The 27,430-nt window shown below is 44.0% G+C and overlaps 2 protein-coding genes across 4 annotated transcripts; one reads left to right on the plus strand and one right to left on the minus strand.

Annotated features, from left to right (window-relative positions):
- Nucleotides 1–11,096: 11,096 nt before the first annotated feature.
- CDKN3 (cyclin dependent kinase inhibitor 3) lies at nt 11,097–16,678 on the plus strand. Of its 2 annotated transcripts, none has more exons than XM_039553003.1 (7): nt 11,097–11,322; nt 12,074–12,129; nt 12,761–12,805; nt 13,673–13,895; nt 14,984–15,015; nt 15,560–15,663; nt 16,384–16,678. In XM_039553003.1, exons 1-7 carry the CDS (start codon nt 11,153–11,155, stop codon nt 16,465–16,467), a joined length of 714 nt encoding a protein of 237 aa, XP_039408937.1. In that variant the 5' UTR covers nt 11,097–11,152; the 3' UTR covers nt 16,468–16,678. The 2 variants fall into 2 exon arrangements, with proteins under 2 accessions (XP_039408937.1, XP_039408936.1); XM_039553002.1 differs by having other exon boundaries at nt 11,100–11,322; nt 16,381–16,678.
- A 2,502-nt stretch (nt 16,679–19,180) lies between these two features.
- On the minus strand, nt 19,181–26,740 carry CNIH1 (cornichon family AMPA receptor auxiliary protein 1). Of its 2 annotated transcripts, XM_039553005.1 has the most exons (6): nt 26,593–26,721; nt 25,372–25,440; nt 25,059–25,106; nt 21,767–21,879; nt 21,202–21,345; nt 19,181–20,416 (listed from the first exon to the last, which is right to left on the minus strand). In XM_039553005.1, exons 1-6 carry the CDS (start codon nt 26,671–26,673, stop codon nt 20,389–20,391), a joined length of 483 nt encoding a protein of 160 aa, XP_039408939.1. In that variant the 5' UTR covers nt 26,674–26,721; the 3' UTR covers nt 19,181–20,388. The 2 variants fall into 2 exon arrangements, with proteins under 2 accessions (XP_039408939.1, XP_039408940.1); XM_039553006.1 differs by lacking the exon at nt 25,059–25,106 and having other exon boundaries at nt 26,593–26,740.
- Between the last annotated feature and the right edge of the window lie 690 nt (nt 26,741–27,430).

Here is a 27,430-nt window from a genome sequence, read left to right on the forward strand (position 1 = left end):
GGGCTGCACCACAACTATTCCACACACAGCTCAGGGCCACCACGTGTAGCATAATTCCAAGTATCAGAAATATATCAGAAATATATTGCTGCCATGCTGGATGTACACTGCACTTCACAGCTGGAAAAATAGCTCTCACAATTTATGTGATCTAGGTCTTGCAGACAGAAGATTATTACTTTAAAGTACCTCTTTTCCCTAATTTTAAAAAGGTCAAATCGGTTCTATAGCTTTCTATAAACCCTCACTAGAACCAAGGTTAGTGTTTAGTGCCAAATCCTATCCTTAGATCCATTATTAATGACTATACTTCCAGGATTAATGTTTTGAGAACCTTGTTATCTTCCAGCTCCAAAACATAAAAGGGCCAGTTCAGGAAAGAAAGTGTATAGATATAGATATATAGATATAGATATGGGGGGGTGTGTGTGCAGGTATATGTACACACATATATAATGGATGTCAATATATGTTTTCCTGACCACGGTTTTATTTAAGGAACATTATGTTTCTGTCCCCCAAAGTTACAGCTCTAGAACTGAAGGTGCTTGGTGCCGTTTTTCACATGACTCTTTCTCAAGTACTGTATGATTATTAATTAATGTAAATTAGGAGAGAACAATCTGCACAAATTGGATCAAGAGAAAATTCTAGGCTCAAGCTAATATGGCATTTGCTATAAAATACTACACTTAGCAATCTAGCCTGTAAACTCCTCAGGAATGTTCCCTCTGATGTTTTTCTCTCTGTACCATGGAGCATGCAGCCAGTGCTGGGAACTTTGGGGTAATTCCAATTTTTAATCTCCTTCAGTTGTGTGGTCAAAAGGAAGCTGTCCGGCTGCCCAAACTGTGCTTTCCAATTTAACTGGAACTGCATCCTGCCTCCACTCTGTGAGTCCATTTGTGAGTAGCTGATGATATCTGCAGATAAAGCTTTGCAGGGTGTTATTTGAGAGTGAAACTGCTGCCAGAGGATGGAGCAACTGAGTGCATCTGCCAGTCAGCAGCCCCACCATCCCCACTTCAGCTGAGCACACACACATGTAGACAGGTACGTCAGTACATTCACATATACAGTGCCCCATATGGACAGGAAACCCATCAAATAACAAACAGCACTTTAAAAATCTACTTCCACAGATCTGCAAGCTCAGGTAAGTCCAAGATCTAAATACAAAACACCCAGGAACAGGCATAGGTACATCTCATTTCCTAGACAACTATGTAGATTTTTGGTTTTACTCCAGACAGATCTAACTGTTTTCCAGTATTGTTCCCATCAAAGAAAACTCTCTCAACTTCCTTCCAGCCCTTCCTCAGAAACGTTAAATAATAAACATTGCTCCATCTGAGAAATCTACCCCAGTAAATTCCATGCACAAACACCTCATCAGTGTCAACAAACCAACATTGAAACTGAAAGGTACTGTCATGCTGACCCTCCTTCTTCTATTTGCTGCTTTCAAAAAAACACGATTAATCCAAACCACACATAGCATGTGACGAGCATAATACCACAATATGGTTATGTATGAGTGAGCAAATCAGAAAATTTAACACTTTTTCATGTGTTTCCAGAACAGCTTTATCCCAGGATGTTAATATACAAATGCAGAACACTTATGACTGAAGACTTCATTGCAGCAATGGACAATATTTCCATCTCCAGGAAATTCAGCTCCTGCTTTTTTCCACACCAGAACCACTTAACATGCTAACTGATGAGGATTTATCACTTACAGGTACTGACTTCTTGGGCAAAAGGCTAAGAAAGCAGTACCTCCATCCTTAGCCAGTGTTACCTAACAGAGCATTACTCATGGTAGTAATTCCACTGAGGTTAATGGGACTAATCAGTAGAATGGTTAAGGTGAGGGAGAAATAGACTCCAAATTAACACAGGGAAAAAATAAGCCAAAGAACAATAATGCCCAATATTAAACACAAAACTGTTGCAGGTACTTCTGTCCTATAAGTCTGTTTAGCACAGTTAATGGAATAACAAATAAGTGTTATAACATTACCCACCCATTACACTGTCACTCGACAAACAATGCAGCCATGAACTATTCTTGGCATAACATGGGATACAAATGGGGTACTGTTGCTTAATCATTCTCCATGATGTTTATAGGAGGGAAATAAAAACTCAGTATAACTAGAGGCCACAGGAGGGACACTTTAAAGGCTACACTGCCATGTGTGTCAATACTAAGGGCTCAGCAACATCTGGCTTAATTCATTTTTTAGCTGTTCACTAACTGGAGACCAGGTGTTATTTCCTCTTTGAGATGGGAAATGCCTTTAATTGATGCCAGTGTATCACCCTCATGCCAAATGGGCACTCGGCAGATACTGAAAACCAGTCAAGGGGTTGTGAGAGAAGCTGGGCTGGGATTTGCCCATGGTGCCTCTGCAGAGCACAGGCCCTTGGAACAGAAGCTGTGTCTGACTGTGCTCTTAGTTTGACAGAGCTTGAGTTCGTGCAAGGCTTCGCAGTGTTTTTGAAACAGAAATGTAGAAGACGGCTAATTCCAAAACCACTACCCTCCTTTGAACAAAGGAAATGTACCTCTTTAGCATTATGTCTTCCAAAATTTCTTCCAGAACAAGTTACAGCCTTTAAGGAACTCTACCCAGCAATCCTTTTTAGAAAGGCAGTTTTTAAAAACAATCACCTGTTGCTAGAGTCTTTTGGGGAGACCTTTGACCAGTTGGACTCAGTTTGTCTTTCAAAACTCAGTTAAACATTAGCAAAGCTGCTCATGAATAATTTTTCATAAGAAGCTTTTTTTTTTCAAATCCATGTTTGGCAGAAAGCAGAAACAATCTGAGGCTGTTAGAGAAAAATCAAACTTGCCTCAGATGATCTGTATCCCCAAACAAGTTTAGAGCACAGCTGCAGATAGGTTATGGAGATATGAGCTTTGTGCACTCACACAAACACCAAAACACATTACTGGCCACAGGAACATGCCAGAAAAGTTCATTTGAAAATCATTATGTATTCATTTCTGTGAGTAACACCTTGTGGTTCCCGCTGTGAGTGTGGTGCTGCAGCTATTTCCTTTTTTGTCAGAAATGTTTTTTGGAAGCTTTGCATGAGAAACACACTAATACTTTTGTTAAGAAAAATTTCAGGTTCCGCAGCAGGTCTTTGAGAACAGCAGTGTAATGCAAGTATTCCGATTTTTATCATTTGTAACCCAACTTCAGCTTTGCCTTACATCAGAATAAAATTCCTTCAAAGCTAATTTCAGTCCTGTCCCAAGAGAGCATTTGTCCATATCATGAAAACTGGGATTTTATTTAACACGATTACATGCACATGCTGGTGCAGTCAGATGCCTGACTGGAATAGCAGAGTTAAGACAGGTCAGGATGAAGGTGCACTGGTGGAGCTTGGCAGGGAACCTGCTTTTAGTGTTTTTGGCTCTAGCTGAGAACATCAGTTTCTCATTGGTGAGTTCTGAAAACAAAATTCTTTCCAAGGAAAAAAGAAAAGAAATAAATCCCTTCACAAATTCTACTCTGGGCAATTGTGTATTGGTGTCATAACTTAAAATCAACAAACCATACAAAGGAGGTGAATCAAAGTTAAACACATCTGTGGACATGACATTCTTTGATTCTGTTTCTTACACCCACTTTTGAAAACAGGCTTCTGATGCATCAGGCTCAGCTGGCAGAGGTATTTTATTCAAGTTCTCCCAGCCGGTGCTCCTCCACAGGTATTAAACCCCTCTGGGGAATGCAGGCACAGAGGTAATAAACATATTCGTTTCATTACAACATCTTAAAAAATGTAAAAATTCTAAAAAGCCAACTGTAAGCTGACCTGCAGCCAAAGTACACATTAATTATACAGCTTAAGTCAGGCGGATGCTCAAGGAAAAGAGATATAATGTTACACCCAGCTGGATACTTTGTAGTTAGCACAAATGTAATATAAAGCGTACCAGAGTTTGTCAAGTGTCTGTCTGGATTTTCAGTTTTCATTAGTACTATAATTAAAACCACATTTTCAGCTATATTACCTATAACAAGAAAGGAATGAGAAATGAGGTTGTCAAGGTCAGTCTCTTTCTGCTCTTTATCCTGAGTATCTGCAGGCCACAAGCTGTTGAATTTGGTGTAAACCAGAGTAATAGGATGGAATGCCACGTTACAACCAAACCTTTGTGGTTGAAAAGACAAACTGATGAGGTCACTTCCTTTTAATCACCAACGGAGGGTATTTATCAACAGCCACATAAGTCAGGGGGACAGGGAGGCAGATGACAGACAGACTGACAGATATATGGAAATACAAACACCCCAAATGCAGATACCACAGAGCTGATGCACGGAACGTTCCTTTGCAGAGAGCTGCACTTGATCCTGTGCTGTCACAATCCTTCCCATCTATAACTGGCACAGAAATGCTTTTTATGCCCTTTCTATGGCTTGGCACAGAGGGCACAGCAAAGATTTGGAAAATATGGACAATGGATGACTTGCACGAGAACAAGCTCAGAAGATTTAGACCCAGATTCATATTTTTAAAACTTTCAGAGAATTCACAGTTTTGCTTAAAGCCTCTAAGGCAAAGTGAGCAGGTAGCAGAGAGCAGAATTCCCAGGAGAGCAACGTAGTGTTACAATCATTATAGTGGACGCCTTAATTAGAGATTGGTGGTGAAAAGCAGCACAGCTTCATCAAACTCAGCAGAGCTCAACATTTACTAAGGATCTGACCCATAAAGTCCAGTACCAAAAATGCAATTTTTTTTCATATTCAAGTGCAAGTAAGTACTTGAGGCAACCAAGGCACCAGCGAATGCAAATAGGATTCCCTAGCTGCAATCTAGAAGGTAAATAAGGGTTTAGCTTTCATGAAACTCAGAAAACAACAACAAAAAAAGAATTAGAAAAAGCAAAGCAGCTGATCAGTGAAGTTAAATATAAATGACAGTTTACTTGTGATACTAAAAGGGGATTTTAGCTTCATTAAAAAACAAAAACCAACTACTATGAAGGAGATGAGTGAACTATTACAACACTGAAAGACTTAAAAACGATACCCCAGGAGATAACATTCTGAGAATAAAGTGAAAGAGCTCATATAAAATACAAAAGGTGTGTTGTAAAGAAGGATCAGAAGGGCAGACTTTGAGCTTCATCCAGTCATAAATCAAAAGCTTGTTCTCCATCATTCTTGTCTATGAGGTCAGCTTTGATTCCCAAGCTACAATTCCCAAAGGATGGAGGTATTTCTATTGGCAAGTACGTGTCTTTCTTCCCCCAGGCTGGCTCTGCCAGCCCTGCTGTCACCATGGATTGTCATTATCTCAATCTCTTTACTGCCCAGGATTGTTCCATCCTGGAGCCATGGGGAACTATCACAGGGCTGCGAGAGGAAAACCCATTCAGAAGACTGAGGGCATTTGCAACAGATTAATTGACAAAGAAGTTTATCAAGCCAGGCCATCTGCAATAGTTCAGTCATTCTCCTTCACAAGGACCAAATGCTTTAGCACTCCAGGTGACATGTCAGGGAGACAAACTGTTATACAAAATAACAGTGTTAAAAAAACAGCTTAAAAATTCTACCACCAAATAATATAATATTAACTCTCTACCTAGTCATGTGCTTCATATCTTTTGTGTCTGAGTAACTGAAGCAATAATATTTGAGCTTTTGCTCAGGCATAAGCACAGTCTGTGTAAATAGGGCTCCCCACCTGAGCACTGGAGACTGGTGCAGCACCTCAATTTGCAGTCAGGCATCTCCGTGTACACAGATGAAGGGCAGACACTTCCCATACTGAAATAAACACAAAATACATTTAGAAAGCTGTTTCTTCAATCTTCATGTAAGATACTAAACCAAATAATAACTTTTTTCCTAAGTAAAAAAAATTAATTTCTAAAGTCTTCTTGAATATTACTCAAACAAAGCAGACTTTTACAGTGTTCTTGCGCAGTGAGTTCTATTATTTGCTTCATTAAGTATCGTATTGGTTTTACTTCAGTAATTCTCACTTACTGCAGAGCAACGTTGCTGTGTGGTGTAAAACCTGATCGTTACCGCGAGTATCTCTAACAAAGATAACATTTACACAGAATAATACGGACATCTGATCCTATATGTCTCTAGAGATAAAAACCTTCATTCTTTTGACAACAATTCGTAAGGGAAAGGCTTCGATGGGGGTAAAGCCTAAATTTTTAATACAAGATCGCCCTCTACTGTTTAGGAGAGAGGAAAACTAGTGAGGATCGCAGAGACTGGCGTGGGTTGGAAGGGACATCAAAGCCCATCTCTTTTGAACCCCCTGCCATGGGCAGGGACACCTTCCACTGTCCCATTCTGTTCCAAGCCCCAATGTCCAACCTGGCCTGGGACACTGCCAGGGATCCAGGGGCAGCCACAGCTTCTCTGGGCACCCTGTGCCAGGGCCTGCCCACCCTCACAGCTGAGAATTCCTTCCCAATATCCCATCCATCCCTGCCCTCTGGCAGTGGGAAGCCCTTGCCCTTTGCCCTGTCACTCCAGGCTTTTGTGAAAAGCCCATCTTCATATTTCCTACAGGTTCTCTTCAGGTACTGGAATTACTGATTATTACTTGTATTCTGGTAGGGCTCACATAGGCAAGTTATAATCAAACCAAACTGTACTAAAAACTAAGGTACAAATATTTTCCGGACTTTTTTTTTTCTGACAGACAATTTCAGCCTGAAATACAAAAGGAATCATAGCATAGAGAAAATCTTGTTTTTAAAGAATCATTTTATTAAAACAGATTCTTCAAGGTCACATACAGACCACAGTAGAAGGAACAAGTCATGGAAACAGAACAAAAAGTACCATTACAGAGACTTTCTTAAACACTTGGTTTTTTGTATTTAACACAGACGGGGAAAAAAAATTTAAATATATATATATGTATATATAAAGAGGAAAATTGTGATAAAAAATGAGCAGACAAGAAACAACCATCTCATATCAGCTGCAGAGGATGGTACAATTCTTGACTCCAGAAAGCACAAGAGCTTCTTTTGTAGCTATAAAAAGCTTCATTTTGATTCAAAATAAACAGGGATTTATTGAACGCTACAAGTCAAAATATCCTGATACATCATCAGTCTCAATGCCAGCAGTGCTGCACCCTGCCTAGAAATGTAGAAGTGCATCTCCACTAAAAATTGCCTGTGACCATTATAAACTGGTCAATTAAAAATACTTCATTTACCTACAACACTGTTTTTTAACACCATCTTTAGGGCCAAAACTCAGCTCTGGTTTTAATTCAAGAGATAAGGAGGATTTATAGGGCTGGACAGAGCTTCCATCCCTCTCTCTGTCTTGCAACTCCAACTGCATGGTGCTCTCCTGGCAAAACAATCCATAAATCCAGTGCCTGTAACTGCCACCAAGGTATTTGGGTAGTGATGGAAAGCAAGAGAAACCCACATGCGCATGAAGAATAAAAAGTTTCCGCAAACAATTCGGAGCGGGCGGGCAATTGCTTGTTATTCTGCAATAACAAACCTTGCAAAGAACCTGCCTTCAGCAAATATTTTGGCTCAGAGCAATCACTATTCACAATATTTTCTATCAGTGTTTTTTTGGCACAGTTTTAAGAACCCCCAACAAACTTCAAGTGTGGGTGAAGAACCAACAATGAGGAAAATCTATAGAAACTCCTAAAAGCATGCTTGGCATTCTAGAAGTTTCTTTTCTGTCTCAAGTTACAACTGTTTCTCAAAACATTACACAATTTTATCTCGCATAACAAGAACTTTCCATTCATATCTTCATTGTCAGGTAGTGACAATGTAGGGATTCCATTTTCTACAAAGATACAAGTGAAAGGGAAGGAGAGGAAAAAAAGAGAAGATGCTTGAAAATCTTGAAACTCTGTTCCACCTGTTACTGTTTTCCCTCCATAAACAACAACCTGGAAAAGTAAAATGATTCCTTGTGGGATGTTCTGGTGATAAGAGTGATGGAGTGCTCCCAAAGAGACCTGGGACACCACATGAATTAATTAGTCTTACTAAACGTTCCAGAAACTGAGATATGAAATGAGAAGTGACAAGTCTTTGGCATCACAGATGATTGTCTGGAGTTATCAGTTACCAATATTCTTCAAATTATTTTGATGATTTGGACGTTTCAGATCTGATTTGATCTCCTTGCAGGGAAAGAACATATCTATCGAGCTTGTTTGTTCAAGGTTTATCTTCACCTAAGAGGATGCACCATCAAGCTCCTCTACCCCTTGTTTCACACCACTCCCTGGCTGTCTCTGCCACACACATTCACGTTTATGCCGAGCTTTTACCTGACATAAATCAATTATTTATTTACTCCATGCAACCTGAGTGCAGAATGGCAGATAGAAGATGCTTCATCTCTGCAGCACTCCACTGTCCCCAGGGATGAGGGCTCTTCCCATGACCCAGGGACAGCAAAACCAGGTTAGGCTTAGCTGTACTTGTCTGGCAATTGGAATTTTAATACTTTACTGGTATGAAAAGTTATGAACTTGGAATATAAAGCTCTTCACTTTCATCTTTGGTTGGTGCAGGCAGACACAAGAGCCAGGTGTAGCCAGAGGAACATCTGACAGCAGGTCCTGGCCCAGCCAATGATCTAAAAGCCCAATTAAAATTCTGATTAAATCATGTCTTTCACCAATTAAATCTTCCAGATTACATATTTCACCCTATGCCTGTGACTATTTTTATTCACTTCACACAGGCCCCCAGTTCATAAACTGACAAAGACTTCCAGAATGTAAAGCCTTGATGTTGATGCTCTCCTTTTTATTTGTCAAAAGGAGACTTTTTGGCAGAAAACTAACTGTTGTTAGTCTTTCCTACAAAATGCACCACAGACAAGCTTTAGCACATCCCAATTTGATGTGCTGGGCAACAGCTCAATTTAGGAAATAAACAGAACACCCTGATAGGTAACCAGCCAATAAACATAACATTTGTCATTTAATTCTGGAAAATGCCAAGGATAATAATAAGGAAACTCACAGGACTTCCTCAAGCTCAGATTTGGGGTGCTTTTTCCCAATCTTTTTCCTATATCTCGTTCAAATTTCACACTTATTATCCCTATTTATTTCTGCCACAGCCGTTATCATCATTTTAGATTCCGTGCAAGAACATTATGATTTCCACTACATGAAGGCACCCAAATTCCTGAGAATTCCTTTGATCTTTTCAAAGAACAATCAGGAGCATTACCATTGTTGCTCTTTCTATATTTATTTATCAGCCTCATGATGCTGCTTCCATAAAGGTGCAATCCCCAGAGTTCAAGTCTGCAATAACTTTCTCTTGAGTAGGCAAAAATCAATCACGGGGGGAAAAAATACAGCGAATTTCACATTTTTATCAGAGTACAAGTGTTGCACATAATATCTAATGGGAGCACAGCTAAAAACAAAAGGAAAAACAACATACCTGCTCCTTCGTGCCTTTCCTGAGGTATTAAAATCATGTTTGCAGCTACAGTGACTGGCTGTCCTCATGTTGCCTCAATGCTTTGGATGCATTTCTTCCCATAGTTCATCACAGTCTGCAACATCTGGATTGTTTTAATTCCCCATTATGCTCAGTAATGTAATTTTTGTACCTCCGCTATCATACTGTGCATTTTAATAAACTCGTCTTCTCCTTGATCCTCTCATCATCTGTTTCTTCATTCCCTGAACCCATCCTAAATCCTGCTATTCCAAGCAATTTGCTCCTACAATCCTTCTCAGGCAGGTTTCAATAAAACTTCCAGCTGTAAAACTAAAGTTACTAATGTAGGACTAAAATTTAAAATCTCCACACCTGGAGATCTTGCACTGGTCCTACTGGGACTCCCACCAAACTCAAACCACTCGTGCCCAGCCATTCCTTTGACTTGGAACATCTTTGGAAGTCTCCATGGCATTATCCTCTAGATTGATGCCAAAACTCACTGTTTGTGTCTGGCTCCTTCACAACACAGCTCTATGTCTAAACACGGGCTGTAGAAATGCCTTAATATAACTTTAAGAAAACAAAATCCCACACTGTTAATTTACTTATTTCTTCCTCTTAATTAACGGCCAGAGTTACTCACAGAATAGACCAGAAATTCTGCAAAAAGAGATTTATTGGAATGCCCTAAGCATAGACAACAGCTCAGCTCTTAAAAAGAGGGAGCCAAAAATATTTTTTCCTCCCTGGAGCCATCCTTCATGCTAGCTAACTTCAGATAAAAACTCCATGCAAGAGCCTTAAAAATCTATTTTTACAGTACAATTAAAAGCAGTACCATGACAAGAATATTTGACATTAAGTTCATGGTTTAAAAGAGCAGAAACAGCTCATTTTCTACTGTTAGAAAATCCTATGTTCTCTGCACATAGAACTGACCACCCAAAACCTCCACAAGGCACCCGCTCAAGATCATCCCTGCTCTTGCGTGCGCTGTGAGTGAAGGCTCACATCCATCTCCCATGTTTTATCATGGAATTGCAGAATGGTTTGGGTTGAAAGGGAATTTAAAGCCCATCTAGTTCCACCCTATGCCATCAGCAGGCACCTTCCACTAAACCAGGTTGCTCCAAGCCCCATCCAAGCTGATCTTGGAGCATTGCCAGGGATGGGGCAGCCACAGCTTCTCTGGGCAACCTGTGCCAGGGCCTCAGCACCCTCACAAGGAAGAGTTTGCTTGCCAGTATCCCATTTAACCCTGCCTTCTATCTTTGCGAATTCATTCCCCCTTGCCCTGTCACTTTTAAGACGCAGCGGGACTATCAGGCACGGGATAGTTATGAACACACCCCCAAAGGGATTTAAAAGGGAATTAGGGGCGGGGGATCCGCCCGCGCCCCTCCCCGGAGCCCTCACGGAGCCCCGCCCCCGGCGCTCGAGACCCCCCCCCCCTCCCGCCTCCCCGCCTCAGCCAATCAGCGCAGAGATCGCCGCAGCCGCCGCGTCGGTTTGCGTTTTAAATCCCGCCCCCTCGTTGTTCACCAATCAGAGCGCTTCTCTCATGAAGCCGTGGGGAAGGCCTGCTTGGCTTTCCGCGCACCCTCTGAGTCGCGGCTTCCCATTGGGCACCGGGCAGAGGGGCGGGGCTAGTTCGAACGGTCGGCGGCGGAGAGCGGCGCCATGGTGAAACCGCTGAGGGGTCGGGATCCGGGTCCTGGTCCTGCCGAGGCTCCCGGCCCCACGGTGAGCCCCCTGCTCTCCCCGCAGCCCGCCGCGGCGCCAGACGACGGCTTCGCCTCCTCAGATGATGAGGCCGCCGAGGAGGAACCGAGTCCGCTCCACATTTCCTGGTGAGGCGACACTCGCGGGGACCTTTCCCTCAGGAAACTATTAAATTTCCCTCCTGAGCAACAAGAGGGTTTTCTCTTCGCGAAAGAAACCCGAGACGGGCTCTGGTGGCCTTCCAGAGTGGGGGTGGCCCGGTGGTGCCCATGAAAAGGGATTAAAGTTGTGCTGGGGAATCGTCAGTGGATGTGGCTGGGGGTGGAAGGGGCCTCTGGAGACCTGCTGGTCCCACGCCCCTGCCTCAGCAGGCTCACCCACAGCAGAATGCCGAGGATCACATCCAGGTGGGTTTTGAATGTTTCCGGGGAAAGAAACTCCACGAGCTCGCTGGGCAGCCGGTTCCAGGCCTCGGCTCTGTACTCATAGGGTGGGGAGGCCCTGGCACAGGGTGCCCAGAGAAGCTGTGGCTGCCCCTGGATCCCTGGAAGTGTCCAGGGCCAGGTTGGATGGGCCTCCGAGCAGCCTGGGCTAGTGGAAGGTGTCCCTGCCCATGGTAGGGGACTGGAATGAGATGATCTTTGAGGTCCCCTCCAACCCAAACCATTCTGTGATTTTGTCACCCTCAAAGTAACATTTTTCCTCATCTTCACTTCCCATATTTCAGTTTGTGCTTGTTGCTCCTCATCCTCCCACCAGACACTTGTGAAAGGGTCTGGCCCCATCCTTTTGACACCTCCTCTGAAGATACTTATATATTTAAATAATCAAAATCTTCCCTTCTGATTTTTATTTATTTTACTTTTTATTTTCTGATAGGTTGTCTTTGTCTCCTTTCTACTCTTCAGAGTTCCTGGGATTATGTTCCCTTCCAGGTAAGAAGCATTCACTGAAATTTGCAGGCATATTTGAAAGCTGAAGAGGAGGAATACCTTGTACCCCAAAATTCTGTGTTGTGGGTGACTTCTTTTGTAATCTACCACTGAAATATGTGTTTTGGAAACACCAAAGCTAATCTAGAGAATATCTTAATGCAAGATCACATTTTTTAATGTTATAAAAGTAAACATATCAGCTTTGACTGCATTTTTAACTACCAAAACTGCAGCCATGGAGATTCTCCACTCAACTCTTAAACGATCTTTATCCAACCCTTTTATTTGTAGGATGATTTTTGTGTTTTGTGGGACGATGGTTTATGCTGTATCCTGATTTAAAATATCCAAAACTTTTCATCTGGAAAACACAACGCATCTTAAAACCTTGGGCAGATTTCTTTCTTTAATCCTATTACGTTACAGTATTAAGCAGATAATGGTGTCTAAACTGTCTTCTGCACCAGGGATCTACTTGAAAAAACAAGAACTGTCTTTTATTCAGGGTGTGGCTTTGTTGCTTGCTTTGGTTTTGGGGGGAGGCTGCCTGTACTCTGTTCTTCAGCTGCAGCAGCCATCCCATAATTGTCACTTACCTGGAGTGGTAATTGTTGTTCATAACTTGTTTCAGGTTGCAGGTTTAAGGATGTTAGAAGAAATCTTCAGAAAGATATAGGTGAGTCTTCTTTGTGTCAAGGGCAAGAACAACATGCAGCTGCAGGAAATATCCTGTCAGAGTCATCATCATGACTGGAGATCCCTTTTAAATGTGCAGTGCCACTTCCTCTGCAGCTTCTCTCTGAATATGGAATAAATAGTCAGGATGCTTCCAGGCTGGAGCTGTACAGTACTCATGAGGCATCTTCAGAGCAGCTGGGATCAAGATGAATTACAAACTCATAGTCTTCCTTCTTCCCAGAGAAAAGTGAAATTGGGATAGAAAAGATGGAATTACGTAAAGATTTGTGCTGAGTATTCAGCTGTAAGCACTAAAGAGCAGAGACTAATAGCAAATACCCACAGTGTTTGGATAAGTCAAGCTTAGGAAGAAATTCCTGGCTGTGAGGGTGGGGAGTCCCTGGCACAGAGAAGCTGTGGCTGCCCCATCCCTGGAAGTGTCCAAGGCCAGGCTGGACGGGGCTTGGAGCAACCTGGGCTAGTGGAAGGTGTCCCTGCCCATGGCAGGGGGTGGAACAAGATGGCCTTTAAGGACCCTTCCAACCCAAACCATCCTGGGATTCTGTGATTTTAACTGGCGATGAGACAGAAACATACTTAGCAGGCTGTCTTGGCTGCTGGTATGTTCTCCAGTGAGACTTCTCTCAGGATTCTCTCTGGACTGAGAAAATTCCTCTCCTGGATTACCTGAATGGAAATGTGGGAGAGACTCAGGGGAAGGAAATGACGCTCAAACGAAAATTGCTCACTCCTGTTGTCTTAGCCCCAAAGATTAAACAAGAGACTCAGTACCAAGGTGCTTATCTGTTTATCCTTAAGCTTGATAGGCTTTTGTTTATTTGCAAGTGTCTTAATCTATTGGCAGGAGAACTAAAGAACTGTGGGATCCAGGATATCTTTGTGCTTTGTACCAGAGGAGAACTCTCAAAATACCGAGTACCAAACCTGATCGACACCTACCAACAGCACGGCATCTGCGTGCACCACTATCCCATTCCTGATGGGAATGCTCCTGACATTGCCACCTGCTGCAAGATCCTGGAAGAGCTCAGAAGCTGCCTGGAAAATAAGCAGAAAACAATGATACAGTAGGTTCTGGCTGCTTCCCCATCATCACCCCACATTCCTGTAAAGGATGCCAGCTTCTCTCCAGATCTATGAGCAGGGGAAACAGGACAGTGTGAAATGGCAGTTGCATTCTTTAGGGTTAGTTCATGCTGTGAAGTCTGCTTGTTCTTCTTCCTGCACCTGTTTGGAGAGAATTCTTCCTTTGAAATACCAGAATGTCCTGTTTCAAGATTAGAATGTCCCATTTCCCCTTGCTCTGTCCAGCAAGAGTTTTAAAGTGTGTTTTGAGTGGCACCACAGGGCTCCTTGCCCCCAGCCTACCTGGGTATCAGGTGTACAGAATGAGTTGGGAGCCTGTTGTCAGAAGCTGTGGCTGCCCCATCCCTGGAAGTGTTCCAGGCCAGGCTGGATGGGGCTTGGAACAACCTGATCCAGTGGAAGGTGTCCCTGCCCATGGCAGGGGGCAGAGTGAAGTGACTCTAAGGTCCCTTCCAACCCAAACTACTCTATGATTCTGTAATATGCCCCTGGACTATTTATCAGGGACTCAGTGGGTTCCAGCAGTGCAAAATTCTCTCCTAAATTCCATTAACGGGTTTAAAGGAATTTATTTAGCTGAGCTCAGAATAAAGGGGAAGAGCTTTCCAAATTCCACGTTCCCTGAATGATGCCACTGACAGCTTCCTATACAGACATCTACTGAGTCCTTGGTCTTCCTGCTGACACAGAACCCTGCTGCTCTCCTCACAACTATCCTCAAACCCTTAATCTGGAGTAGGATGTAAAGAAATTTGAGATAGTCCATCCTCGTGCTCTTTCCTGTCCTCCTGTGCCTTTGGGACTATTACCAGGAATGAAGGGGAACTTTCAAATTGAAGTTTTCGTGGAAATACATAGAAGGTCCAAAGAATAAATAGGAGATATGCCTGTAGGTATCGAAATAGAATATAGAAAATATGGAGAAATTCTTGTTCTGAGTTTCTTGTACCACTGCTCCTCTTGATTATATTAAGGCAAGAACTGTGTCCATAAATTTATGTGCTGGGGAGTCCCTGGGTGCTGCAGTTTGCTACAGCTCATTACAACCAGATGTTTTCTTCTCTCCCAGCTGTTATGGTGGCCTCGGACGCTCATGTGTCGGTAAGCACTTGTCTCCCTGCCTGACTAACCCATCCCACAAACCCATGGAGCCACATTCTGCTGGAAGGTTCACTGTGGATGCAATGCAAGCTGCCACTACCAAGAGCAGCCTGGTTAATAGAAAGGAGATGAACCAGTTCCTCTGTATCTCTCTTCATCTCAGTGTTCCCCCTTAAAGCTTTCAGGAGCATTAGTTACTGTGTGTGCCCAGAAGGAAGGGGTGGTGATATTGCCAGAAGACACAAAGGGGAATTAACTGGGTGTACTGGCACTCATTCCTGAAAAGCCTAGGAATTGCATCCCAGATGCTGCTGGGAACGCAGGGGGAAAACAGTGGGAGGGTTTTCACCTATTTCCAAAGCCCATAGGCTTAAGCAGGAGCAGCAGGCAGATGGGCCAGTGCCCAGAAATAGGATTCTGCAAGAGATCCAATAGATCTGGGACCCGGATAGTTTTGCCAGGGTGGTTTTCATGGGACAAACCTGGGGCTGTGCACAGTCAGAGGTGCTCAGCAGCATCCAGGTGTAAATACTTTCCCTTACAGTGGCTGCCTGTCTCCTGCTCCAGCTTTCGGACACCCTGGCACCTCAGCAGGTGATAGAGAGCCTCAGGAACCTGAGAGGATCAGGGGCCATACAGACCATCAAGGTAATGGGGCTGCAGCAGGTGATACACAGGTCCAAACACCAGCGAGAGCTTGGCCAATCCCCTCCTTCACTTCCCAGAGAGATCCCTCTGTCTTTCCAACAGCTGCTCTCTCGGGTTTGAGCTGTTTCCTGCTTTCAGGAACAACTCCTCCCAGGGAACTAGTGACAGAATGAGGGGAAAAGGCCTCAAGTTGCACCAGAAAAGGTTTAAGTTGGATAATAGGGAAAGTTTTTTTAATGAAAGTGTTGTCCAGCCCTGGCACAGCTGTCCAGGGCAGTGGTGGAGTCCCCATCCCTGGAGGGATTTAAAAACCATACGGATGCACTTGGGGACATGGGGTAATGGTGGCCTTGGAGTGCTGGGGGAATGGTTGGACTCAAAGATCTTAAAAGGATTTTCCAACCTAAATGATTCCATTATTCAAAATAAAGCAGCTTTGAATTCTGACAACTCCCACCTCTAAGGACCATGTTTTGCATTGCCTTGGGGAAATACATCACCCATGGCCGTTACAGGGAACCACAGGATCCAAGTCAAAATCCATGGAATCTGTGTCTGACAGTGAAAAATCCCAAAGGATGTACAGTTAGCACACAAAGAACAAATGGACCAGAGGGTGCAGTTTACATCCTGGGGTGTCAAACGACTTTTTAAGACAGGTGGTGCCTCTTCTGCGAGTACAGAGCACTCACTGCAGACCTGGTTGTGCTTTTCCAGCAGTACAATTTCCTCCATGACTTCCGGGAGAACCTGGCTGCACACCTGGCAACAAAGGACCCGGTGCTGAGATCAGCATCGCGGTAGCTGATCCTGCCACGGGCATCTTTGTGTCTCTGTGGAAAACTGGACAAGACACCTCTCTCCTAACCTTTCCTCAGTGCTACTGCCTGCGTGACACAGCTGCTCCCTTCCAAATCCATGTGTAAAGTATTGGGATGGGGAAGGAAATCCTAGAAGATATGCGGCATCTTCTTCTTTGGTGACTTTAATAATCACTGCCTGAAAAATATGTGTACAAGTGTGTTTGTGTCCATTGCTGTTCTGCTGGTGCCCTGCACACCTGATGGGCTGGTTTTCCGTGTAATAACATAGAAGAGTCCTGCTGGGATAACGGAGCTGGATAAAACTTGTATCTCTGGAGCTGTTTAAAAACACCCTCACACCCTCAGAAAGTCAAGTCGAGCTGGAGCTCTCACCCCTGACGAGCTCATAACAACTCATTCTAAAATGTCACCGTTCTGCTCAATGTGTTGAGGGATCTTTAGGAAGGAGTCTCCTCATTCCAAAAGCAGGAGGTGTTGTACCAAGACTCTGTGACAAAGCCAGGAGGGGGGTTGTAGGTGACTGTGGCAGGAAGACACTGCTGCAGCTGCGTGGGTGAGCTGGCACAGCCCTTCTGCCTGCTGCCACCACTGAGAGTAAACAATCAATGAGCTGTGCACTGGGAGGATCTCACAGGAACAGTCCTCTAACAGTCCCCAGCCCTCCTGTTTCACTGTATCCATTCACAAAAGGACGATGAAACAGCTCCTGGTTTTTTGATAAAGTTCAGGATTTTGATAAATTTTGGGACCTTCTCAAGTCAAAAGCTGGGACATGAGACTCCACACAGCACCAGGGGGGTGGAGTTGAATAAGTCCCTGCTTTGTGAACTTCAGAATTTATCTTTTAACGTGCTTGAACCCAGACACTTGAGCACAAGGTGATTTCTGCAGATTAATTAGTGCTTACTGCCGTTCCCTTCCCTGCCCTTTGGCAGACAACAGGGACTTTTCCAGTTTCCACAGCACAGAATCATTTACAGCAACTACCCTGCTTCAAATGTGCCTCAGTACTTAATCCTTGCAACTAATGGTTTTCAGATATTAAATATTTATCACATGACTCAGCAGGAAGCTTGCTGAGGGCAAGAGAAATGTTCTTTATTTTCTCCATAACTTTTTGCCTCCTGAAACTCCAAAAACAATGCTCCACACTTTGAATTCCAAAGGCCTGGTACTCCAGCAAGGCATCACACAAGGGTTACTCCAACATCAGTGGGCCATGAGGCTGACTCTGCTGGACATGGATGGTGTTATCCACACCACTGGGCAGCTGGGAATACTCATCTGCACCCCACGTTCAGCTAAAGCTCATCAGCAGGACAGTGCAAACACTTTGGTAAATCTTCCTGGGCAAAGCTGGAGGGGCTGCAGGAGCAGCTGTCAGTTGGGCTGCCAGGCCTGCGTTGTTTATTCCAGTGTGAAATTTGGCTCAAACCAGCCCAAATGCCAAGGGAATGAGAGATTTCTTTAGAAGTCAGGAGAGCCAGGGCTACAAGCAGCCAGTCTCGTTTCCATAATAGATTAATAAATGTACAAACATAAGAAAGGTTTAATGAGTTTTACTTCCACAGGCTGAAGTCATCTCTTGTATCTCTGGAGGAGCCAAGCAGCAGAAAAATAAAAATGATCCAGCAGGAACAATATTTGTGAGTTTCCAAAAAAGCTTTTCAAAATTCTTCTGTGAAAAGCTAAAAATTATGATTGCATGAGGAAAAAAATCATCATGGAATGCTGAAGGCTTGAGCAGTAAGGGCATGGGAAATGCTCAATAAATGCAAGGAAACATGAGAAAAAAAATTTATGTACAAAAGAATAAGCTGTCAGAACTATTATTACTTAGGAAAGAGAATTTGAAGTTATCACAGTCTGAATTCTCTTACCCCCAGTATATTTAAAAAAACTAGGAACTGCCACTCTACATCCCCTGGGAACCCAAACTTTGTGTCGTAATAGCCTAGAAAAGGGAAAAGTTGTGGAGGAGAAAGGACAGTCCCAAAGCTAGGGAAGGATTTCCACCCACAGATCAAACAGACATCCACTTTGACAGATGCCATGAGTAAAGTCTCTTCATTCATACCCAGCACAAGTAAGGTGGAAAGGGGGACATTTTCACCACGTCCTAAAAAATAAGAGTCGAGGGTCACTAAGTGAAGTCTGGCAGAACTGTTAAAATAACTATTTTTTACACACAGCAATTCCATTGCAGAACTCATTGTCTCAGGATTGCCCAGAGCAGCTGTGGCTGCCCCATTCCTGGCAGTGCCCGAAGCCAGGTTGGACAGGGCTTGGAGCAGCCTGGGACAGTGGAAGGTGTCCCTGCCATGGCAGGGGGTTCGAAAGAGATGGGCTTTAATGTCCCTTCCAACCCAAACCGTTCTGGGATTCTGTGATCTTTCCGACCAGGCTATAAAAGTGCTCAAAAAGGAACTGAATTGATGACAGAAAAGCCATTCAGAGCTTTTTAAAATGCCAAAGCCCACTCAGGACATCTGTAACACACGAATTTCCAAATTTCTCACTCTTCAGGCAGATACTCAACACCTGCCCTGCTTCATATTCCTTTCCTCAGCCACTGCCACTTCCCAACACGCCAGTGTTGGAATATCTGAATTTCTGGTGGAACCCAGTGCAGCCATTCACACAACTTTTATTGCTTCTAGCACCCAAGAGACCCAAAGTGAACAAATACACAGTTTATGCAAAAAAAAAGTTTTACTAGAACAGGGAAACTCTGCATTGTTCTCCAGCACAGGTAAATAAAAAAGATTCCTAATTATTACTCGTAAATTAAGCAGCTGTTCACAGTCACAATTTACAATGCAATATTTATCTGAAACACCTTCCCCTGCCCCGTCTGCTATTTAACTTCATGAAAAAAAGCAGGAAATCAGAGCTTCCCTTTTCTAGAGGTAACTCAATTCCATGTTCTATTTTTAAAGGGAATGCAATTATCCACTGTAAAACGACTGATGAACACAGCAAGGATCTACTGAATTTAAAAAAACAAAAGGCACCAGATAAAAAGAAGTGTTGCTGAATTTGAGATTTGTTTTTTATTATCATTTATTGCACTAAGGAACAGCGGGGCAGTTTCACAATCTCACTTTCTGCTTTGAAAAATCTGTAGTATTTACTATTCTTAAACCCAAGAATGTTTTCATCATTGGACTCGATAAACGTTGGAGGTTTGTGCATTTGTTAATCAGACAGCACAGACATTTAAAAAAATCATTTAAATTCATTCCTTCATGGACAATTCAGCTTCTCCTACCACAATGACACAGGCTCGAGATTAAAGCAGGGGTAATGTCTGGAGAAGATACAGAAGGCTCTGGACCATGCACATACAGGGAAAGATTAACCAGATAGAAAAAAAAAAAATAAACCAAAATAGAACTATTTTTGCATTTGTTTCCATGAATTAATGTCCTAAGACCAACATCACCTACGGGCAAAACACAGAGCATTCCAGTCCTTCCCAAGCTCTTGGAGCTAGGGCTGATGTAAAGAGTGGGATACACAAGTCCAAGTGAGCCACTACAAAGCCCATCCTACAGCAAATCCCTAGAGTACTAAGGCTAGTAGTAACCAACACCTACTCGAAGGTTATGGCTGTTCCTTAAGGAGTGCAAAGTCAAAACTTTTCAAACCCCAGTCATCTTTATATTAATTTACACATAATTCATTAATTTCAGCGTCCCAGTAAAATATAAGAAAACAGTCTTTCCACAAGTATAAAATGTGGAAATATTTTAAAAATAGGGGAGTCATTGTTTTCTAACTCAATTGCAAACATCAGGTTCCGGATTTAATCTTGGTCAGAGGTTCTTGCTGTAAAGAATCTGTGTTTTTTGTGGCTTTTGCATGCACTTAACTGGAACAAAGCTTGCTGAATGTCTTCTTAAGAGCTCACCAGAACATAAATCATGCTGCAAAAGAAAATAAAAATATTAAGATGCATCATTTTGATTAGCGTTACATATTTAACAGTGTATGTTAGAAGGAACAAGTCCATTTGAGATATGTGGATTGTGACTGAAGATGTGACACAATGACTTCTACTTTTGACTTCAACAAAATCACATTTACATCAAATACTTTTCTCTGAAAACAATGTTTCAGCTTCTTAATAAAAACAAGAATTTATTTTATTTTATTTTATTATGCTTAACAGAAGAAAAGCTTGGAGTTTTTCTGTCTACAGTCATGGAACAAAGATTCGAAATAGTAATTCTGACCAAATTAGGATTTGTGTTTTAAAGCAGAATCAGTGGCGAATGTGGATTCTTTTTCAGGAAAGTTGGCACTGCAGATGATCATACAGACTCCCAGCACGTTTTGGGTTGGAAGGACCTTGTAGATCATCTCGTTCCAACCCCTGCAGTGGGCGGGGAGACCTTTGCCTAGGCCAGGTTGCTCCAAGCCCCCTCCAACCCAGCCTGGAACACTTCCAGGGGCAGCCACAGCTTCTCTGGGCTTCCTGTGCCAGGGCCTTACCCCTCTCACAGGGAAGAATTCCTTCCCAATATCCCATCTGACCCTGCCCTCTGGCAGTAGGAAGCCATTCCCACGTGTCCTATCACTATACATTCTTGTCCAAAGTCCCTCTCCAGCTCTCCTAGGCTCCCTTCCAGCACTGGAAGGAACATATTCCTACGGACAGTATTTCTCTGCTGCACTGAGCCAAAAGTTCAGACTGAAGAGGAAAACTTACCCATATAAGTAGTAAAAAAAAGATAGAAGGTAGAATGCTAATTTGCACCATCCTTCTTTCTGGCAATAGGCTAAAATATCTGCATTCATGATGGTCGTAGGATCGTAGAGCCCTGGGCCACTCATCACAGGTCTGCTCATGTACCTGGAACAAGGCACAGGCAGGTGTGAGGTGATAGCCATGGGAAACGTGGGTCCTGCCCGCCACCCACCACGGAATACCAGAACTGAGACAAGGAGTAACACCCTTTACAGAGAAATGTAATGTCTTATACAGGAGAATGGAATCGCCACTTCCACTGGCATTCCACACTGGGAATTGTCTCAGTGCACCTCTGACACGTCAGCGACTTTAACGCACACAACACAACTCAATTCTTGCACAGCACAAGGGAATAAAAAATAGAAACACCCGAGAAAGCCAGGTGATGGTTCTTATTGTACAGCCATGACCTAAACTTTCCCAGAAAGCATCTGTGTTTTCCCAAGACACAGAACACTGGATAGAACACAGCAACAGAGAATGAGTAACAATTCACTGAGCATAACAGACTTGCCAAAATTACCTCCAAATATGATAAGCCAACAAGGGCATATTGAGACCCAGTGTGAGCCACTCAGCTGCACAGAGAAACATGACACAGAAGAATGCATGGATGAGGTACTCTGGAAGTACAAGCTGGAAAAGAAAAAGATGAGTTAGAAGTTTCGATTACACAGAGCAAAACGTGGCATTTCAGCTACTTTGGAGGTGAGCGATTGCTTAAAAATATTATTTAAAACCAACACTAACAAGAACAAGACTGTGGAATGTGAAAGCAGCAGCCAGCACTATGTGCCTTGCTGTTTTCACATGATATTCATGAACCAAGGAGAAAAACTTAAAAGATTAACTGCTCAGATCAGTATTTTTTTATTGCTTCTATTAAATTAACAGATTCCACGCTTTATGCGTGACACTCAGAAGAGATCACTGAGATATTTCTGCTCATGCAACAGAGAAATATCAGTAGAAAACATGCTCTGCAGAACAGTTTATAGGCAAAAAGATGTTTGTGTTTTCCTGTTTTACAGCTTTGTTTTGGTCTTCACAGATCCAGAACTTTTCAAAGTCGAATTATTCCCAAAATGTAACACCCCAGGCAGAGCTTTACCCAACCAAACCAACGGTGACGTGGTCACACACACAGGTCTGCACAGAGGAGCTGCTCCGCACGGACAGTTTGGGGGGAATCGGGCAGTTTTCCCTCACAGGTTCCCACTGTGCATGCTTTACAGCATCATGCTTCCAGCAGAAGCCCACAGAGCTCAGTATCAAGGTACTATGGATCACAGGAAGCATGGAATGCTGCGTGTATTAGTGTTGTTAATAGGAACAACATGGAGAGGTACAGAGAGTAAACACATGCAAAGAGCTGCAAAATCTCACACCCAACACAGGAGTTCAGTTTCTACAAGTCACCCCAAAGCATTGCTATTTGCTGTTTTATCACCAGGTTCAGAAAGCATCAAACAAATCAGACTGGTTTGAGTTGGGAGGGACCTTAAAGCCCATCCAGTTCCACACCTTCCACTAGCCCAGGTTGCTCCAAGCCTCCTCCAACCTGGCCTGAACACTTCCAGGGATGGGGCAGCCACAGCTTCTCTGGGCACCCTGGGCCAGGGCCTCACCACCCTCATTATGAAGAATTCCTTCCCAATCTCCCATCCATCCCTGCCCTCTGGCAGTGGGAAGCCATTCCCTGTGTCCTGTCCCTCCATCCCTTGTCCCCAGTCCCTCTCCAGCTCTCCTGGAGCCCCTTCAGGCCCTGCAAGGGGCTCTGAGCTCTCCCTGGAGCCTTCTCCTCTCCAGGCTGAACACGCCCAGCTCTCCCAGCCTGGCTCCAGAGCAGAAGCAGCAGATCTGTAAAGGTTCTGCCTTCTAAACTCAGGCCCAGTAAAACTTCTCGTGGAAAACACCCCATTTTTACCCAGAGGTTTAAATTGTCTATGTGTGTGCACATGTACACACACAACATACTCTGCCCTCTTTTTTTGTGCAATATGATTAACATTGCATTGGATCATTACATCAAAGTTTCAGTGGTTTCTAATTTTTTTCTTCTTAAAACCCCAAAATATCTTTCTAGAAATCTAAAGGCTACCAACAAACACACCACCTACTTTGCTACAATATTCTAATTCTCTAAATGAAGAATATCAAACAAAGCAAACTTGCACCAACACCACCAAAATTCAGCTGTTATACAGAAAATGTTTCAAGTAAATATTTTCATCCAGATCCTTCTTTGCATACTTACCATTTACACATGGCAATCATTTATAGCAGAACAACAACCACCCTGTCCACCATACAGTGCATTTGGCAGCCTGCTCAGACAGTTTCACCAGGCCTGAAAAATCTGTATTTATTTACCTACACATCTCAAAATACATTTTTCTTTTCTCTTGTTTATTATACCCTACTCCCACACCAGAATACCTGCCTCTTTCCAATCTCTCCCACTTGATCCTCCCTGCCTGTCCTAAAGAAAAATGAATTACATCAGACCCTACCATATTTATCACAGAAGTGAGGGAGGATGGATCTGGTTGCTGAGAAAAGACACGACTATAACAGGAGCAGAGAAGAGAAGGAATCAGCAGTGTACTAAGGAGTTACTATTTTAGGCTAATCTTTCCACTAAGGTGCCTCAATTCCTACCAGGATCTTTGGTTCTTTGTACAGGAAAACAGCACACCTGCCTGTTTGTCCAGCATCATGTACCAGATCCCCTCAAGAGCCTGAACTTCACTTGTGGGGACTAATCTGCTTCCACAGGAACAGCAAATATGAAGTTATTTCAGACTTTCAGATCACAAAGCTGCCATGTAAAGGACACTCCATGCACGTGGGCAGCAGGTTAATGTTTGGTTAAACATGCACATTTTTACACTACAAAGGTTGCAGTAAGGTCATAATGCATCGATGTAATGAGAGTTGGCCTCTCCCACACTGCAGCAGAGATGACTGGAACAGACCAAGCAAGGGAAACTGTTAGATGCACAGCTCTCCTAGCAGCAAACCTCCTCTCCTCCTCCCCACCCTCCTCACACTGAAATACTCACTTTCATTTGTGTGCTGTATATCTACACACTCCTTCCCCCCCACCCCCTTGCCAATTACAGTAAATTCTTTTTTTGTTACATATTTTACTTAAAACACGCTAAAGCTACAGTTCAGGCCACGCCACTGTGCTGCCCCTGCATCCTCCCTCAGCCTGGGCACACACAAAGGAAAAGCCATAAGAAATGCACAAAATGCTGCAGGATCAACCTCTGTGCTCTTTAACAAGCCTCCCTGATGCTGCTGGCCTGAAAGAGATGCAGGCAAATAGTTTGCCTCAAATTCATTTCCTAAGCCAAGGAGTGTCCGAGTTGCATCTGAGAGAGGACACTGGGACACACCCCTGATCCTGGAACACAGAACAGAGAAGTGAGGATATCAGCTATCACCTTCCACTCACCTAAATCCTCAAAAAAGAATCAGAATTGACTTGGTCAATGCTTAAAAAAACACAGGTATTCTCCTCTAATTTGAATTCAGTAAATCTGTCCTGAAAAACACAATTTATTTCTGCCTGAAGTTATTTTTTGACACCTAACAGGCATGTAACAGTTTTCCCCATGTTGCTGGGTAAGCAAGCAGAATTGGTTTGGCACAAAATATGGAAATCCATGAGGTTGTTGTAAACCCCAACGAACAAATAACGAGCAGATGAACAGGCAGACTAAACAAAACAGCTAAATAGTATTACAAATGTTCCTAACAAAATGAAAGGGAAGTTCAAAAACATGAAACTGAAAAGCAGTACACACCTTTAATGCAATTTTGACTCTTTTAATCTTTTTGACCTTTTCAACTGTCTTTGTGCCGAAAATGTGGAAAGCAGATTGAAAGAATGTTAGTATGACAGCTGACAAGATCACCATCAGATTAATAACAGTCAGAATATTCAACTTGAAAGTAAAGAATCAGACAAAGAATTTCCCTAGAACCTCTACCAACAGCAAGGGCTTCTCAACCCAGATGCAATTCTATTGCCCAGGCTGATTGCATCAAGATACCACCAAAAATAAGCACTTTACACATATTTATTTAGCAAAACAAAATGTTCAGTGTGCTACTTACAGGATTGAGTGTATTACATTGGTCTATGGGGTTCTTGTAATCAGTCTTCAGTTCATCAAATGCTATAATCTAGAGGAAAAAAAATGAAAGTTTTGATTCCCCAGGAGCAATTGTGTATTTTATTCATGAAAAGTAGCATTTTGGCACAGAACTGCTACCTTTGTTCTCAGTAACATTTCAGCTAACTTCTGCCTTCGTAAACTCACAGGTAAGACAGATGTGAAACAGGTTTTACATATACAAAACAGAAGATTCTTCAGATATTCAAAAACCTCTGACTACTCTCCAATTTTTTATCTCCCCACCCACAATGAATTTCCTACATCCCTTCATCAGTTTTCAACCTCCCTCGCTGTGCAGACCCCAAACCTCACTCAGGACTCTCTTGGTGACCAGCAGGAACCCGGCATGGGGTTCCTTAATCCAGAAAAAGCAATAGCAAGCTTGAAAGCCGACAGATACTTTTCCTCATTGTCAAAGTAAATGCTGAGCCCACAGAACTGTTAGGACTGGAAGGGACCTCTGGAGACCCTCCAGTCCAACCTCCCTGCCAAAGCAGGATCACCTAGAGCAGGGTATATCTCCAAAAGATCCATTAAAAAAACCCGAAATATGTACACCGGTCTTTATCTTGACATAAAGACAAAGATGCAGCATGAAGTACAAAAGGCACTTGTACACAACAAATGTCCTGCCAAGCATCACATCCTCCCTCAAGAGCACCTCGTCTCAGGCAGGGTCCTGTTGGCTGCTCTCCCTGTGCCAGGCTCGAGGAGCAAATCACAGAATCATGGAATGGCTTCGGCTGGAAGGGACCTTAAAGACCATCCAATTCCAACTCCCTGCCACGGGCAGGGATCCCTTCCACTCGACCAGGTTGCTCCAAGCCCCATCCAATCTGACCTGGAACACTTCCAGGGATGGGGCAGCCACAGATTCTCTGGGCAATCTGTGCCAGGGTTCACCACCCTCACAAGGAAGAATTCCTTCCCAATATCCCATCTAACCCTGTCTTCTGTCAGCGGGAAGCCACTGCCCTTTGTCCTACCACTCCATGCCCGTATATAAAAACCCATTTTATCCGCAGAGAGGCCGATCCCCGCTCCGAGGGCGGTTCCGGATGCGGTTCCCCCGCTCCCTCGGCGGCTGTCCGGGGACGCCCTGGCGGCTCTCCGGGGCCCTTCCCCGGGCGGTCCTCTGCTCCGCGGTGCCCGTACTCACATGCCAGATGGCGAAGAAGATGAGGGCGGCCGTGAGCAGCAGCGCCAACATGTAGCAGAAGGCGGCGAACGTGAAGGCCATGGCGGCGGGGCCGCGCGGGGGCTGCCGGACGCCTCAGCAGCCGCCGCGCAGCCGCCATGGCCGCGCCCGCAGCGCCCCCTGCCGGCCCCGCCCGCCGCCGCCATTTCCTGACGGGGGTGTGAGGGGATGGGACAAAAACCCGGGTTTTTCACGTTGAAGGGTGGGAGGAGGAAGCGCGATCGCGCTAATGCGAGCGCGGTGTGAGAGGGGTTGGCATAGAATCGTGGAAGCACAGAATCACAGGATCATTCAGTTTGGAGAAGACCTCCAAGATCGTCGACTCCAACCTGGGTCTGTCACCACGCTGTCAATAGACCAGAGCACTGAGTGTCACGTCCAGGCGTTCCTTGAACACCTCGGGGATGGGGACTCCACCACCTCCCTGGGCAACCTTTTCCCAATGACTGATCACCATTTCCATGGACAAAATTTCCATAACACCAATCCAAACCTCCCCTGATGCAATCTGAGGCCATTTCCCCTTGTCCTGTCCCTTGTTCCCTGGGAGCAGAGCCCGAGCCCCCTGGCTGACCCCAGGGAGTTGTGCAGAGCCAGAAGGTTCCCCCGAGCCTCCTTTTCTCCAGGCTGAGCCCCCCCCCCACAGCTCCCTCAGCCGCTCCTGGTGCTCCAGAGCCTTCCCAGCTCCATTCCCTTCCCTGGACACGCTCCAGCCTCTCAATGTCCTTCCTGAACTGAGGAGCCCAGAACTGCACACAGCACTTGGTGGCCTCACCAGTGCCCAGCTCGGGGGAACAAG

The sequence above is a fragment of the Corvus cornix genome, chromosome 5 (genome assembly GCF_000738735.6).
Source record: "Corvus cornix cornix isolate S_Up_H32 chromosome 5, ASM73873v5, whole genome shotgun sequence".
NCBI classification, from domain to species: Eukaryota; Metazoa; Chordata; class Aves; order Passeriformes; family Corvidae; genus Corvus; species Corvus cornix.

Excerpts from the sequence above, each read along its gene's own strand:
- CNIH1 (XM_039553005.1), bottom strand. The coding sequence starts at position 26,673 with ATGGCCTTCACGTTCGCCGCCTTCTGCTACATGTTGGCGCTGCTGCTC. Across the intron at positions 21,880-25,058 it reads GAGTCAAAATTGCATTAAAG|CTTGTACTTCCAGAGTACCT; the intron begins GTGTGTACTGCT and ends TTTCTTTTCCAG. Across the intron at positions 21,346-21,766 it reads TTGGCTTATCATATTTGGAG|GTACATGAGCAGACCTGTGA; the intron begins GTAATTTTGGCA and ends GCCTTGTTCCAG.
- CDKN3 (XM_039553002.1), top strand. The coding sequence starts at position 11,153 with ATGGTGAAACCGCTGAGGGGTCGGGATCCGGGTCCTGGTCCTGCCGAG. Across the intron at positions 12,130-12,760 it reads GGGATTATGTTCCCTTCCAG|GTTGCAGGTTTAAGGATGTT; the intron begins GTAAGAAGCATT and ends AACTTGTTTCAG. Across the intron at positions 15,016-15,559 it reads CCTCGGACGCTCATGTGTCG|TGGCTGCCTGTCTCCTGCTC; the intron begins GTAAGCACTTGT and ends TTTCCCTTACAG.